The 17,079-nt window shown below is 44.3% G+C and overlaps 1 protein-coding gene across 1 annotated transcript; it reads left to right on the top strand.

The window, feature by feature from the left end:
* Positions 1-873: 873 nt before the first annotated feature.
* RBMX2 (RNA binding motif protein, X-linked 2) lies at positions 874-10,058 on the top strand. Its single transcript, XM_006862824.1, has 6 exons — positions 874-938; positions 1,108-1,223; positions 2,264-2,315; positions 5,787-5,916; positions 7,917-8,094; positions 9,559-10,058. The coding sequence occupies exons 1-6, from the start codon at positions 874-876 to the stop codon at positions 10,056-10,058; spliced, it is 1,041 nt and encodes a 346-aa protein (XP_006862886.1).
* The last annotated feature ends 7,021 nt before the right edge of the window (positions 10,059-17,079 follow it).

The raw sequence follows: 17,079 nt of genomic DNA, 5'->3' as shown, positions 1-17,079 counted from the left end.
TTACACTCCTATCTACAGATTCTAGCTGTATGGGACAGATACAGACCTCAGTAAGCACTGATCAAATCAACCTGCTGGGTAAAGGCAGAGTAACTGGCAAGCTAATAAATTACTCTGTGTCTTGGTTTCTTCCTCTATAAAATGGAGATGATTGTAGTCCGTGGAGTTATTGTGAAGGAGACATGCAAATTGCTCAGCACAATGTTTAATGCTTCATTTGCTCAACTGTTAGCTATTTTAACCATGTTAATTTCTTCCACTCTAGTAGGTGAGACTATGGAAAAGGGTGAATGTAGCAGCTCTCACAAAATATGATGTTGTCAAGTGCTGTCGAATCGGTTCCGACCCGTAGCGACCCAGTATAGGGTTTCCGAGGAGTGGCTGGTGAGCTTGAACCGCCGACCTTGCGTTTTAAATCGACCTTGCAGTCCAGCGCATTAATCCACAGTGCCAAACCAGGACTCACAAACATAGGGTACGCAATTCAACCCGTGCAGTTACACTGGTCGGCTTCCTGTGCATAGGGTCTAGGTCTTTTTTGCTTTTCTGCCACACCGCTGAACAGAGATACTTGGATTTGTCTGGGAGTGAAGGCCCTGTCGCCACAACCGGGAACCTTTTTCATTCTTTATTCAACAATATTTTATAGCGAACCCAGTGACAGGAGGTAGGGATTCAGTGACAGACCAGTCTAGCATCCTTGCCCCGTTTCACTAAGGGGGAAAAAAAAAAAAACAAACCTTCCTCAGGACGCGAGTCACACAGAGCAAGAAAATTCGCTTCCGTGCTAGTGCGCAGGCGTCCGTCTCGAGGTCAAGGACTTCCGGCGCAAGCTCTGTAGACTCCAATGAGCACTAAGCGCCCGGGCAGCGCATGCGCAACACAGCCTCACCCGGAAGTCGACATTTTGGTGCAGCGCGCGATACCGCGAAGATGAAGTAAGGTCCTAGTTTTTTTCGGAGGAATCTGGAGCTGGCCTGGGTGGCAGAGGGTCTGCGGGTCCGAGGGTCGAGAGAGATGCAGAGACTATAGAGTCCAGCCCCCTAGTTTTGCTTTCCCTTAGCTCAGCCCGGGCCTCACTTTTCTCCTTTTCCACCCCCTCTGCAGCCCTTTGACAAAGGTTAAGCTGATCAACGAGCTGAATGAACGGGAGGTCCAGCTTGGGGTGGCCGATAAGGTGTCCTGGCATTCCGAGTACAAGGATAGCGCCTGGATCTTCCTAGGTGAGTATTCTGGCTGCCTCCTAACTTGTCAGCGTTCCTGCTCACATCCGTCTACCAACTCTTGTTAATCTGTATTTGTTCTTAAATCTATTTCTGTATCGTTTTTCCCCATCGTTTCTCGCTTCGTCCATATCGATGCTAGTTAGCGTTACAGCTAATAAGAGTACGTCACTGGCTTCTCATTCCAGTTATACAGCAGAGGAAACTGAGGCTCATAGAAATGGGCCAGCTTTCTTACGGTCATAGCTAGTAAGTGGAGTAGCCAATACTATATGGCATTCTAGAACTCATGGTCTTAGCCACTATCCCATATTACTATAACCGTCTCCCCACCCCAACTTCTCAGTTCTCTAAATTGATATTTCTCATCTAATTAGCTCCTGCTTTCTATCCACGGCCATATTACCATCTCGATATTCACTTTGTGTTATGACAATTAATTGTGGCAAGCACTTTATATGCATTGTTTTGGAGCCCCATGGGATAAACACAGCAAGGTCGGTTTGAACCACAAAATCGGCAGTTCAAACCTTATAAAATCGGCCACTCTTCACAAACCTTATAAAGGGTCGCTATGAGTCAGAGCCGACTTAATGGCACTTAACAAAAACAACAACATGCATTGTTTTATTTAATTTGTATAAATTCTAATATCTCCGTTTTACAGATGAGGAAGGACACATTTGGAGAGGACTGGAATGTATATGTGGGTGGAGTTAATATGAAATATATTTAAGCAGATTTTGAGTCATAGCTATAAAATTTTGGATAAAGAGGAGAGGAATTCAAGAGGCGTTTGTGGAAACAGCGTTTTGTGCTGACAACTGTCTGCTTCATCACTAGGATTTTGAGTGTGAGAGGACGGAGTTATCAGATCAGCTTGGTTAAGGATGACACCCACCTTAACCTGTGCTTCTGCGACTTATATGTACTTTTGTCTTTGCATTAGACTGAGTTCTTTGAGGGCAGGGACTGTGGCTTATTTATCTTTACACCCCCAGCACATAACTGTGGTGCTGAAATGTGGTTGTCTCTTCTAGGGGGGCTTCCATATGAACTGACTGAAGGAGATATCATCTGTGTGTTTTCACAGTAAGTCCCCTTTCATTTCCTGCACACTTTTTTTCTATTGGTGTCTTCCTATCACTTTAATACCATTCCTTCATGTAGTAAGAGTTGTTGTTGTTAAGTGCCGTCGAGTCAATTCCAATCCATAGTGACCCTGTACAGGGTTTCCAAGGCTGTAAATCTTTACGGGAGCAGAAAGCCTCATCTTTCTCCCGCGGAACAGCTGGTAGTTTCGAACTACTTACCTTGCGGTTCGCAGCCCAATTCGTAACCACTACGCTACCAACTCCTTTGTCATGTGTTGTGTTGCTTTGGACTCATTTTTAAATCATTTGGTGTATTTATAGTACATGACCATCATTACTGTTTCTTGGTGCTCAAATTATTCCAATTTCAGGGTCTGTAGGAGTCCTGGTGTGAGGCTGTAGGATAAGCACTAGATTGTTAGTCACAGGTTGGCAGTTCAAAACGACCAGCTGTTCCTTGGAAACCCTTTATAGGGTTGCTATTAGTCGGAATGACCTAACAGCACTTAGCAACAACAACAGGAGCCCTGGGGTGCAGTGGCTAAGCATCCAGCTGCTAACTGAAAGATCAAAAGTTCAAACCCATCTGCTGCTTTTTGAGAGACATGTTATAAAGTGTCGAGTTTGTTCCACCTCATAGCGACCCTATGCACACCAGAATGAAACACTGCCAGGTCCTGCTTCATCCTCACAATTGTTCTTATGTTTCAGTCCATTGTTGCTGCTAATGTGTCATTCCATGTCATTGGGGGGGGGGTCTTCTTTTTTGCTGACCCTGCACTTTACCAAGCATGGTGTCCTTCTCTAGGGATGGCTACCTCCTGACAGCATGTTCAAAGAACAAAAGACAAAACCTTGTCATCCTGGGTTCTAAACAAAATTCTGGACGTACTTCTTCTTCCAAGACAGAGTTGTTTGTTCTTCTGGCAGCTCATGGTACTTCCGATATTTTTCTCCAACACCATAACTCAAATTCATCGATTTTTCTGTGGTCTTCCTTTTTCATTGTCCAACTTTCACATGCATATGAGGCTATTGAAAATACCTTGTCTTGGTCAGCTGCACCTTAGTCCTCAAACTGACACCTTTGTTATTTAAAATAGTTCAAAGGGATCTTTTAAAACAAATTTCCCTAATGCAATATATCATTTGATTTCTTGACTGCTGCTTCCACAAGTGTTGATTGTGGCTCCAGGCAAAATGAAGTCTTTGGCAGCTTCAATCTTTTCTCCATTTAGCATGATGTTATTTATTGGTCCAGTGTTTTCTTTAAGTTGAGGTGTAATCCATATGAAGACTGTACTTTTTGATCTCCGTTGGTATTTTAAGTCATCTTTGCTTCCAGCAGGCAAAGTTGTGTCATCAGTAGTTTGTTAGTATATCTTCTTCTTCCAATTCTGATGCCACATTCTTCATACAGTCTAGTGTGTCAGATTATTTGTTTAGCATAGAGATTGAACAAGTATGGTAGAAGAATACAACCCTTGCCCACACCTTCCCATCCAATAAGCACTGAACCACGAACTACAAGGTCTGTGGTCTGAGCGCACCATCTACTTCATGGGAGAAAGATGAGGCTTTCTGCTCCTGCCAAGATTTAAAACCTCAGAGACCCTATGTAGGGTCACTATGAGTCAGACCCACCTTGATGGCACTAACAACAATAATCGTCTTTCTCACAGATGTAGTGTTTGATTCCTTTGTGTTTCATTTGGTGAGGTCCATGTGTGTATGCTGTTTAAAAAGGTATTTGCAATGAGTAAGTCATTGGTCTTACAAAATTCTGTCATGCCACCATTAATATGGCCAAGGCCACATATTCCAACTACTGATCCCTCTTTGTTACCATATTTTACATTGTAATCACCAGTAAGTACCAGTGCATTTTGATTGTATGTTTGATCAATTTCAGACTGAAGAAGTTGGTAGAACTCTTCAATTTCATCATCATTAGCTTTAGTGGTTAGTGTGTAAATCTGAATAATAGTACTACTAACTGGTACTCCTTGTTGTTATGTGCTCTTGAGTCGTTTCCGACCCATAGCGACCCTGTACAGGGTTTCTGAGGAGCAGCTGGTGAGCTTGAACCACCGACCTCGCAGTTCAAACAGCTTTGTAATCTGGCACATTAACCCACAGCACCACACCAGGTGCTCCTTGTAGGTGTGTGGATATTATCAAGAATCTTGAAACGCTCTTTTTGATAATGAGTATGATGTATTCCTCTTCGGTCTATTTTTCCTGGAGCAGTATATGATATAATATTGTGATTCAGAATTGCCACTCTCATTCCATTTCCACTCATTAATGCCTAGAATATCGATGTTTATGTGTTTCATTTCATTTTTTCTGACCATTTTGAGTTGTGGTACATCAGCAAATGAAAGTCCCAAAAGGTTTACTCCATTTACGTCATTACTCTACTTTGAAGCGACAGTTCTTCCCCAGTCATATTTTGAGTCCCTTCCAACCTGAGGGACTCATCTCTGGCATTGTATCAGACACTGTTCCACTGCTGTTCATAAGGTTTTCAGCGGTTAACCCTTTATAAAGTCATCCATCTCTCCTCCTTTTTAGTCTGTCTGTGTCTGGAAGCTCATCTGAAACCTGTCCACCATGGGTGACCCTGCTGGTATTTAAAATACCGGTGGCATAGCTTCCAGCATCGCAGCCACTCAAAAGCCACCACAGTATACGTAACCAAAACAAGAGAAAGATGTGGGAGTCTTCTGTCATTTCCACTTTGCTCTATGGGACCATTGTGAGTTGGAATTGACTTGGTGGCAACTGGTTTGGGGTTTTTTTCAACCCTTTATTTTGAAATGACGTCAGAATTAAAACAGGACAATTGTTGCTGAGTGCCATTGAGTCAGTTCTGACTCAGAGCGACCTTGTATAGAATTTTCAAGGAGCAGCTGGTGGGTTTGAATCTCCCAACTTGTGGTTAGCAGTCCATACCAAGACTCCTGGAAAGTTGTGGTATAGTATTAAAAAATACCTGTGTCCTCCCCAACCCAGCATCCCAGATGTTAGCACGTTACCCCATTCATTCTGTCATTACTTCTCTCTACCCAAACTTGCTGCCACTGATTTGTTCTGATTTCTCATAGCACTCCTGTAGGACAGGATTTCTAAGGCTGTAAATGGTTACAGAAGCACACTGCTGTGCCTTTCTCCTGCAGAATACTGATTTTCTCCAGCAGTTTGAGATGCCAGTTTTATCATCTACTGATTTTTCCATGTGTACTCAGATTGTTTTTTAGCTTTGCCTTCTGTTCTTCTGTCTGTGCATGCGCCAGTGCCTCATTATTTTCATCAAAGAAGCTTTTAGTATGTTAAGATTCCAGCATGTCTCTAATAGCTTTTCAAAACTACAAATGTTCATTTGTTAATTGATGCCTGATGCCTTTGTTAATGTAGGAGGACCCTTGTCAATGTAAAATAAGTATTTATTCTATAAAACGAATAGGTATGGAGAAGTTGTTAACATAAATCTTGTGAGGGACAAGAAGACTGGGAAGTCCAAAGGCTTCTGTTTCCTGTGCTATGAAGACCAGAGAAGCACAATTCTGGCTGTTGATAATTTTAATGGAATCAAGGTGAGTGTGTTTCTTAAATAGGGATTGCCTGGTCTTTTTCTGTGCTTAGGGGTTAATTTCCATTCTCCACATTGTTCCTACAGTACTGGTCAACTGGGGAGAGAGGTTGGGGCCCACTTGCCAGGAAATGATGGTCTTGGCTTCTGCTGCTGCCAGGACCTTGTTCGTTCTCCTCACCTTTGATCTGTTAGCAGACCCTCCCGTCTCTTCACCTTCTCCTCCCTACTTTGATCTCTGATGCCTTTGCAAGCACTGCGTGTCCATGTTGACCTGTGTCAGGGAATAGTCAACAGGGACTCTGTCTTCCTGTTCCTCTCCTCTGGGCCCTCTCACCCGCCCTTACAAGTAAGGCCTTCATCTGAGACGGGGGGTGGGGGGACGCGGGGTGGCAGAGCCAGGCTTGTTTGCCATCCACATAGTCCGCGTGCTCATTTCTGAAGAACATTGCAGTTGAGTGAACATTGTCATAGGAAGGGGGGGACTCTTGACTGGGCAAGCCTGTGACGAGACTGTAGGACAGGGTGAGATAAAGTTCACTGCTTGGTTTTGAAGGGAACCGGCCAGTTTCCTTTATGGCGTATCACTGTCAAAGGAAGGTTTTCACACTAGCTTTGAACTAGGTGACAGAAACGGCTCAGGCTTAAAGGTAATCGTGAACACATCTTCTCATGTTGAGAAAATGGATAAAATCCAGCATTTTCTGATTCTAATGACTTTGTCTATAGGGTAAGTCTGTATCTGCCTGAGAAAAGAGCATCATGTTAAGTGAGGGGGTTATGTTTTTTGTGGTTCGCCTGGAGAGTTGTGATTCACAACAGAAATACCAGGATAAGCTGATTATCCCTTAGCTTTGTCTGGTAAGAGTAGAAGGATCCCTGGTGGTGCTATGGGTTAGGCATGAGGCTGCTAACTGCAAGGTCAGCTGTTCAAACCCACCAGCAGCTGGGCTGGAGAAAGATGAGGCTCTCTGCTCCTATAAAGATTTATAGTCTCAGGAATCCATAGAGGGTCACTAGGAGTCAGAAATGACCTGATGGCAGTAGATTTGGCCTGTTGGGTTTTTGGTGAGGGTAGAGCAAGGAGAGAGGGCTTTTTAAAAAATGAAGGGAAAAAAAAGGGAAAGAAAGTGGTCTTTTCTAGCTTTCTTACTCCTCCCAAGTCTTGGTCCAACTGTGTGTCACCTAAGTGCTGTACCAGACAGCTGTGAAAACAGCCACAGGGAGCCGGGAGCTAGATCTTGGGGCTTCCTTTGAGTATCCAGGCTTTTCCAGAGAATGTTGTGCAGATTGGGCTAGCTTGTTTGTGCACCTCAGACTCTCACAGTTGTTGCTGAGCTGGTGCTTTGCAATCTGTTTCACTCCACAGCACACAGAATAGGGTACCCCATGACACCCGGTGGGGCTGCAGGTCCAACTGCTCCAGGGCCTTGAGCTGCTCCAGGCCTCCTCTGGCTGCTAGTGGGCTGAGTGGATTCCCATGTGGTGAAGGAGCACTCGTGAGGCTCTGGTTAGGCAGTTGGCTGTAAGCGAAAGGTTGGCGATTTGAACCCACCATCTGCTGCCCCATGAAGATGACCGCCTTGGGAACCCTATGGGGCAGTTCTGCTCTGAGTCAGAATTGATTCACCAGCAATGGGTCATGTTACAAAATGGTGGTTCAGTGGTGGAATTCGTGACTTCCATGCAGGAAGCTTTGGTTTGATTCCTGGGTGGGACACTTCATGTGCAGCCTGTCTGTCAGTGGAGGTTTGTGCATTGCTATGCTGTGGAACTAGTTTCAGCAGAGCTTTTAGACTAAGACAGACTGGGAAACAAGACTGGCATGGGCTCACCATGAGGCAGGGACTAACTTCATGACCAGTGACAGCAGCTGCAGCAAATCCGTGCTGTGATACACTAGGTCGGCAGGTCTGCTTGAGAGATTTCCCCGAGGAATGGAAGTGACAGGGTCAAGGGCCAGATAGTTCCACTCTCTGCTGAACCACTGCCTGTCTTGCTTAGATTAAAGGACGAACCATCCGAGTGGATCATGTGTCTAACTATCGTGCTCCTAAAGACTCAGAAGAGGTAGATGATGTGACCAAAGAAATCCAGGAGAGGGGCTGTGGGGCTCATACCCCCTCAGCCAGTTCATCGGAGGGCTCTGACCAGGACAAATCCACAAAGAAGCACAAAAAAGGTGAGGTGTTACTTCAACAGTCGAGATGATTCGAGGGAGTGTTAGTGTCTGCCCTTTGTAAGCATGCACTGATAGTTGGAAATCAACTATTGATTTCAGTGAGGGATGGGAGATAGCAGTTTAAGGCCACACAGTGTATCATAGTCTAGGACCATCAGGGGCACGCCTGGAGTTCCAACAGTCATGTTTACTAACCTCTTGCATTGACGGAAATGACACACCAGAGAAATTGTGTTGTCTCATGACACAAAGGACAAGGAAGAGCTCCTGTAGGATTTTGGGAAGGGTAGAGGGTTACAGGTGCAGTTTAAATTCAGGTGAGTTGTAGTAGGTTTAAAGCAAAAGCAAGACTGTGGGAAATGATGGGCTCCATGTCTGGCCTGCGGAGTGGACCGAGGGCCCTGTTTCTTGGAAAGCGTAAAGTAAAGGTGTATGTGTAATGCTGTATTCAGAAACTCTTTGTCTCTCTCTTTTTCTAATACAATTTTACTGTTTCCAGTGAAAGTTTACAGAGCAAAGCAGGTTCCCATTAGTTTGAATGAAATATTAGTTTCATTTTGCAAAACGTGTCAACAGTCTCTCTAATTGCCTTCTGATTGTTCTGTTTCCAGTACTCTGATTGCCCTGCTGACTCCCTTTCTCTTAAACTTTGCGCTTGGGCTGCTGATGCGAGCTCGGCACACTCATTGATATCATTTCAGGCAGGCAGCGAACGTGCTGATAGTTTGTGCTTTTAGAGTGCAGGTTTCTCAGCGAGAAAACAGGAATCCTCAAGAAGGGCAGAACGTGAAGACACTTCGTACCTCTGACACGTCCTGGGAAGATAGTTCCTTTAACTTTGCAGCTGGATTGCTCGGGGTCTGTGAACACAGTCTGAGGGCAGTGGCAGGGCTGACCTTTATTTTCTCAGTTCAGGACAATTTGTAATGTCTCAGATGTCAGAAGCAGCATAGTCTCCATGGAGGAGTAGAAAATATTTGATCCATCTCCTTTTCAAATGTAAGAATACATGAAATTTCGACACTGAGATCTGCCAGTAACTACTTCTGTTGTCAGCGGGGTGGGATTCTCTTTTAGGCGGCTGGCTCACCATTGGTCATGGTCAGTATCCCATAGATGCAGGCAGAGTGAGAGTTGGATTGTAACTGTAGGTTGCAGGTTCCCCACCTTGCTGCAGAGAGGCAAGCTTACTTCGGTGCCTTCTGAGAGGGCAGTCAACTGATACAGCATGTGATATATTGAGGGAGACAGAGCGCCTGCTTGCTTCTCTGAAATGCTTGCCTGGAAGTACAGCTTTTCATGCTCTCCCTCTTCCCGCATGGGAATACTTTTGAACTCCTGACACTCAGATTTGCTGTAAGGTACTCAAAGAAGAGAGAAGTCTTTTTTTTTTTTTTCTTAAAATGGAAATTCTTTATTTTTTCCCTTTTTTCTTCTCATTGATTACTCCTCTTTTCCCTCCAGACAAAAAGGAAAAAAAGAAAAGAAAGAAAACCAAAGAGAAGGCTGACCGGGAGGCCCAGGCAGAGCTGCCACCCTTGTCTTCTTCATCACCCAGAATCAAGGTGATAAAGGAGGAGCCTGGCTTAAAAAAGCAAAGCAACAAGAACTCAGAAAAGGGTCAGAAGACAGAGCCCAGAGAAGGCCGGAAGCCCTACCCCAGCTCCCCCGAGGTCAGGGCGGCCTGGCGTGATGGAGCGGCAGACCTGGAGAGGGAGCCCAAGAAGGAGAAATCGAAACATGAGCACAAATCCTCGAGCAGGAAGGAGGAAAGAGAGGAAAAGACCTGGGATCGAGACAGAGGTCGAAGCTCAGACATATATTCTAGCTGGCACGATGATCGTGCTGAAGGGCACAGTCACAGAAGTAGAAGCAGGAGCCGAGAGAGATCCCACAGGTATAGGAGGGCCTGCCATTCCCGGAGTCCGGAGGTCTCCAATCCCACAGACCACAGGCACCACTGAGACCATGATGGCCTGCTTGCGAGACTTGGGACTGAACGGGATTTTAAAAGGAAATCAAATTCAATTCTACTTTCTGATTTTCTGTTTCTGTACTTAAAGTCTCTGAGGCGGTATTCTTTTTTTTATCTCCCTGAGTATTATCATTTCAGTGGGAGGGAGCTGTCATTTTATAGCTAAGCATCCTGGGTTAGTGTAATCCATTGGCCTTCGGAATAGACTTGTACTTATCAGTCTAATTTTTGGTTCATAAATATGGCCCTTGAGCCTGAAGACTCCAGTTTATGATGAGATTTGCAGGAAAGGAAACAGACTTGGCAAGCCTCGAATCCCTGGTCTCTGTGCTAGATGCTTAGATCCCAGCCTTTCCAGTTGCCAGGTAGAGAGATGCTACTTGTCTAGGCTAAGACACCTGGGTACTCATTCTTGAGACCATCCAGCCTCTCACCCCTCCCTTTTTTTTCCCATATGTTTCCTTTTTATGGAATTTGTTTCTGTTACAGAGTTCTTGCATTGCCAAAACCATGCCTGAGAATTCAAAGAAAGAAATGGTACAATGGACAGCCTCATCTACCCATCATACAGTATATAAAACTTGATTCATGTGCATTTTGATAATTTCACAATCTTTTAAAAAGTTTTAACAAGAGTTGGAATTTTCAATCTGCTACAGGTCTTTGGTAGCGGTAGTGGTTACGAATCGGGCTGTGAACCACAAAGTCAGCAGTTTGAAACTACCAGCTGCTCCGTGGGAGAAAGATGAGGTTTTTTGCTCCCATAAAGATTTACAGCCTCAGAAACACTGTACAGGGTCACTATGGGTCGGAACCAACTCGACGGCACTTAACAACAGGTCTTTAGATTTGTAGTATATAATGTGCCTTTAAATAACACTTCCCCATATTTGTCTCAGTTCATTCCTCAGGAATATAACCCCCAATAAGATTTTACTAGAAAGGACACATACTTTTTTCAGGGATACTGTTTTCATGTTAAGGTTTTTGGTTCCCAAATGAAGTCTTCACTTTAACCATGAATTCCTTGTTTCCCTTTGAATTCATCCAACCTCTCCTTGGCTCAGCTATTCATCCAAATACAATAGAAAGCAACATCTTGCCTGCCATCTTAAATAATGCAACACTATTGCCCCAAACTGGCCAGCAGAGTCCAGCTCCTGCACTGACAACTTTGACCTAGATTGACCTCCTAAAGGAAAACGCTCCATGACCCTATCAATCATCAGTATAGTTCGACTCACTTATTTGTGTCACTCTTGTCAGTAGCAAGCCTGCAACTCCAGCATTTGGCAAAGGGATTTATGTAACAGAGAGAAACCCAGACTGCATCAAGTGGTCACATACCACTTTGAAAATTTTCTATTGAACAAAAAAAAACAAAACTACAAACTATCAGAATAGCTCATTAGATGGGAGAAACTTTTCAATAACCCTGGGTAGCTTTCCTCAAGTCCCTTTTAAGGACTAAAAAATGACTGGATGGTGTGTCTGCTGTGATTATTAAAAACAGAAGTGCTACATCACCTGTTTTTTGCCCCTGATCCCCCAAATGGACAACATAAAGACATACCAGAGGTTGATAACAGCGTTAGCTGGGCCAGTCGCTGCATCTACAGACTGTCCAGAACCTTAAAAATGTGGGCACAAATATGATCTGGAATTCTTATAAAAGATCACACAAGATTCATGAAACTAAAACGGGTCTTTAGTCAAGGGTCTGCTCACATTGCTTGGCATTTATAAGGACAGGTATGAATCCTCTAGCCTGCCATTTACTACACAATTCAGACCTGATTTATAGGCGCACTGCCTTTTATAAAACGGAGTTTTGTACATTTCTCTTCATTTTTGGCTGATAGGCCTGTATCTCCCACCACCCTTGCCACTTATCTGTATCTTAGACGGCTATAAGTCAGAACTCAGTATATGTTTGAGATTCACCTTGCTGTAGCTTGTATCAAAATATCAATGTCTGCATAATAAGTACTCTATTGGATGTACAAGGCGCCCTGGTAGCCACATGGTTGGTGCTTCAAACCCACCAGCCTCTTCCGGGGAAAGATGAGGTTGGCTGTTGCCATAAAGATTTACTGTCTCGAAAATCTGACATAGGGTCACTATGAGTCTGAATTAATGTGCTGATATGAACTCTTTTTTTAAAATTGTTTTTATATGCCTTTCATTTTATTCACTGTTCTAAATGGTTTTTAATGCATAAGTCTGGTACTTTTCTGGTAAAATTTATTTCTAAGTGTTTTATGCTTTTTAAAATGGAATTGTTTTCTTTTTAGATTCTGTGCTTGGATATAGAAATGCAAATGTTTTTGTTTCTTTGTTTTAAACTATACAGAGCTATAATTCACTTATCTTGTAATTGACCTATTTAAAGTATACAATTAAATGGATTTTAGTATATTCACAGATGTGTACAGCTATCCTCACAGTTGATTTTAGAATTTTCTCATCACTTCTAAAGAAAACCCCAGACACTCATTTTTTTTTAGTGTTTTATTGTAAATTATGTGATAATTTACATGGGGCATTAGTTTTACATTCATCCTATCGTATATCATCTCATTGCCATGGTTACAGTCCCCTCCATGCATCATCAACCGACCAAAGGGTATATACCCTGCAAGACTACCCCCCATCCTCCAGGTCTTAAGCACATAGTCGCTCACCCTCTCTGGATCTGAAGTCCCCAGCTGCACCATCGCTCCACGTCATCGTCTCTGCCTCCATCTCAGGCATCACTGCTTCTCTGGGTAGGGTCCTGCTCTCCGCTCTTCTCCTTTGATGGTCCTAGGGACCTCTGCTCCTAGACTGGGAAGTTATTCACTCCCTTCCTTGCTATGAAACGTCTACCTTTACATTTCCAACCCTCACAATCAGTCCTGATAACAATTATTCACTATTGTATCACAAGAGACCCATCTGCATTTCATTTCTTCAGCTCCTTCTAGGCAGATTGAATACTACTCACTGGAGATTCTGCCTTCCTCCATGCCCTCTGAATCTAGGTTCCCTCTTGAAAGCTTATAAGCCAGTCACTTGTTGCCTTTGTAGCCCCCCCCCCCCCATTTTGGGTAGTCAATGGTTGCCCATCCCTGTCTACTCTGTGTGTGGAGAGGGTGGGAATGATTCTTGCTGTAACCCACACACTCATTTTTATCCCTTCCAACCCTAACTAATCACTGATGTTGCTGTCTATATAGATATGCTTGTTGTCAGCAGTTCATTTAAGTTGAATCATATCGTGTGTTGTCTTGTATCTGGCTTTTTTCACATGTTTTCAAGGCTCATCTGTGTGGTATCATGTATCAGCTCCTTTTGTCTCAATGTATAATATTCTAGTTTCTGTTTCTATCAGACTCTGTCCATGCCTCAGTTGGTGGGCATTTGAGTTGTTTCTGCATTTTGGCTAGCTAGCTCCCTGTGTTTCATGTGGACCAGACTACTTCTGGGTCTCCTTTTCAAGTAGCTGTTTTTGCTGGTCAGGAACACTTAACATTCCCCTGCATATCTCTCTGGTCTGCTTTGGACTTCTCTTTCTCATTTGAGAATCCTTTTCTATTTGATCAGTCAGTCCCTCATGAGCTTGGTGGAGGAGAGTTCACAGGCCTGTAAAAATACCCATGATGGAATTTCTGAATGTACAAAACAGGATCAGAGCCTTAACTGGCGCATATCAAGTTAAATTACTCTGTGTGGTAGTTTGGGTCCTAGATGAGATGTGCAAGTGTTTACTGAGGAAAACATCTATGAAGGAGGTTGGGAGAGCTGGCAGTTATTCTGCAGGTTTAACTTCCCTGAAGAAGAGGGAAGGAATGGAATGGAAAGGGCAGGCGGGAAAGAGGTCTTAGATTGTGTTGCAGGTCTAGGAATGTTCCAGCAAGATCATATAATGTTGCCTATCAGAGGAGTCCCACAGGATTAGTCTTGGTAAACAGGAGTCCTTGCTCTTGGCCTTCCATCTCAGCCCCAGTGGCCACTCCCTGTGCCCATCGTGCCTGTTGTGTGGTAGCTGATGGCGAAGGCCCATGCCATCCGACTTGAGGCATTTCTTTGCTTGCTTGCTCAGTGCCTCATCCATGGTGGATGTTGTCTGGTAGGTGTTGACACATGCGTTGACCCCAGACCTCCTCAGCTCTGACCCTCCCGTCCTTTTCCTTCCAGGATCCCAACTAGATCAAAGATCAGACCTTTGGCCCCGTCACACAGTGTGGTTGAATATATACATCCGTAGGTGCCGTCGAGTCGGTTCCTTCTGTGTTTGCCACACATACACAAATCAGTGCACTTGCCAGGACACCACAAGCAGAGAAATCTTTAGCTGCTGGACTGTCACCCTGGGCCTGGAACTCTCTAGGCCCCACAGACGACTCAGGACAGTGCCCATCTGCAGTGAGTGAGACAGTATCAGAGCCTCCTCTTCCTGTTCCCTGGTTTCTCGGACCACTCCTGACCCCCTTCTAGTTTGGGTTCTCTGAGGAGCAGATGCCAAGATAGGATTCGATGGGCAAGAAATTTATTAGGGAGAACACCCTGGGGCTGAGTACCCAAGAAGCATGGTAAGCATGGGCTTACTTGTACTTAGTAGTATTCGTGTAACTGTTCACTACAATTTAATAAGTAAGCCCGTGCTTACCTTGTTGACTGGGTAATTTGAAAAAAGAAGCTTTGATTCTTTGGGAAGGTGCAGTAGAGTTGAAAGAGAGCGAGATGCCAGCCATACCTAGAAGTAGCATTTTTGATGTGAAAAACGTGGAACTGTTCAGTACAGATTGTAAGTAAACACAAAGAAGCCTGTGCTTACCTTGCTTATTGGTTAATCTGATAATGAGAAATGCCTGTGAGGAAAAACATGGGGGGTGGGGGCCCTGGGGGAACCCTCAGACTCACCGCGGGTCTAACATCTAGAGGAGAGAGGGTGGGCAAGAAAAGCCAGACTATGGTGCAGCTGTTTCAGGTAAGGTTTTGCAAGCAGTCCACCAGGAGCTCTGAACTCCTCAGCACTTTCTTGGCTTATTTGTCTCCAGATAGGAGAGCAGTTCTATAACTAGTAACTAAGGACAACGTGACCATAGTATGACTAGCATATAACTGCTTACTTCCCAGGGGAGGGGGCTGGTTGATTTGCTCAGAAAGTAGGCCCCCTGGTCTCAGCTGGAGTGCAAACTCACGGTACGTGGGACGTCCATCTGAGCCTGTCACATTGCCCTGGGGACAGGGGAATGGGCAAAATGACACTGTTGTATTGTCAGTCATCAAGTGTCTTGTTCTAACCCATTCCATCTGTCTTCTTTCAACACCTGTAGAACAGTGACAGGCTTACTCCTTGCTGTGGGGGTCTTCCCTGATGACATCCCTGACTCAAAGTCACCTGTTTGGGGAGGGGAGTCTTTCATCTCCCAGGAATGGCCCTCTTTAGTGACTCTGCCACCCTCTGTTGTCACTGGCTGGGAGCAGGCTGGGGAAGTGTGGCCTGGGTGAAACTGTGGTGGTGGCCCTCCGCAGAGTTAGATATTTTGCTCCCAGTCAGTTGCAATCTGTGCAGACAGCCAAGGGGCGCATCTTCACCCTGCACCAGGCTCAGTCTGAGGCAACCAGAAAGCAATTGGTTTTAGTTCATCTTAATGGGGATAGAGGGAGAACTTCACTTTATAGAAGACGCTTGGAATCTGATGGTGGACAAATTTCCAGTGACCTCAAAGCTGAAGCTTTTTATCGGTGACAGCAGAGGCAATGGCATGGAAAGACAGCCCATGGACTGAGTAAAGCTGAATGCCTATGGGCAGGAGACTGACCTGCAGAATTGTGCTCTTTGGGCATTCATTGGCTGGCTAAAAGCTCTGTAACATTTACCCAAGCAGGGCAGAGGCCAAGAGGTTACATGGCTAAGATGCTTAGCCATGTAGTGTGGTAGAGAAGAGGCACTCCTGATTAGAAAGCCGCATCCTGAGTTGTTTTTTATCATGAATTGTAAACTGTTCACTTCCCTAATAAATCCCATAATCGTGAAAAAAAATGCTTTTTAGTGCTTGGCATATCAATATTTATTGGATGTGACCTAGTTAATATGCAAGTCTGCCTCTTTTTGCTTCCTTTAGTCTACTGAGAAAGGTCCCTAGATGGTGCAACTGGTTTGTACTTGACTGCTAACCTAAAGGTTGGAACCCACCCAGCAGTACTGTGGATCAAAAGGCCTGGTGATCTGCATCCAAAAGGGCACAGCCTTGAGGACTCTATGAAGCAGTTCTATTCTGTAACTTAGCGGGGGCTCCACGAGTTGGAATTGACACCACAGCAACTAACAAGTAGCCTACTGGGGTATGTGCCTATCTTGGCAATTCCTGACTCACTGAATCCTAAGCTGGAAAGACTCCATATCTGGGCATACCTTCAGTAAACATGCTGGAAGCTCCCTTGGCTAGGGATCGTCTGCTCATACTGCTGTGCTGCTGTGACCAAGAAATAAAGCCTACTGGTTCCAGGTGTCTCCTAACTTGGCTGAAAATGTTAACTCAGAAGACAGAATTGGGGGTGAGATGATTTGCACTATAACACACTTCATCTGGTGTTCTTTCTTTAAAAAAAAAAAAAAGTGGTTCCTGATTTCTGCAAGTGTTACTGGAAAGGACATCATGGTAAAAGATGGTAAAAGCAGGCCATCTTTTTCCGTAAGAACTAATCACCAATTACTTGCGATAAACATTTGGCATTCTGAAAATGATGATCAATACCAAAGATACACTGGTCCCAACATGAGTCATTTAAAAATACTGAAATTAGGTCTTCTAAAAGGGCAAAACCAGGTCATGTGGTCATTATGTTACTTTAAAGAATACACATCTCACCAAAGGGATAGCTGTTGTATGGTTAACCGCAAACCAACATAGTCTCTATCATAAATATTTGTTAAAAGTTTGGTGACTTTTGGCCTGTTTAGAATTTTGGAAGAGTATTATTTGGGGGTTGCATCTCAATGTCAAGAAAACAAAAATCCT

This window comes from Chrysochloris asiatica, unplaced genomic scaffold (genome assembly GCF_000296735.1).
Source record: "Chrysochloris asiatica unplaced genomic scaffold, ChrAsi1.0 scaffold00051, whole genome shotgun sequence".
NCBI lineage: Eukaryota > Metazoa > Chordata > Mammalia > Afrosoricida > Chrysochloridae > Chrysochloris > Chrysochloris asiatica.
Note: the sequence above shows the minus strand (reverse complement) of the source record. Positions and strands in the feature narration are given on the sequence as shown.

Bases quoted from the DNA above. Each gene is read 5' to 3' on its own strand.
- RBMX2 (XM_006862824.1), top strand. From the start codon at position 874: ATGCGCAACACAGCCTCACCCGGAAGTCGACATTTTGGTGCAGCGCGC. The intron at 939-1,107 runs GTAAGGTCCTAG...CCCCCTCTGCAG, and splicing joins CGCGATACCGCGAAGATGAA to CCCTTTGACAAAGGTTAAGC. The intron at 2,316-5,786 runs GTAAGTCCCCTT...TAAAACGAATAG, and splicing joins ATCATCTGTGTGTTTTCACA to GTATGGAGAAGTTGTTAACA.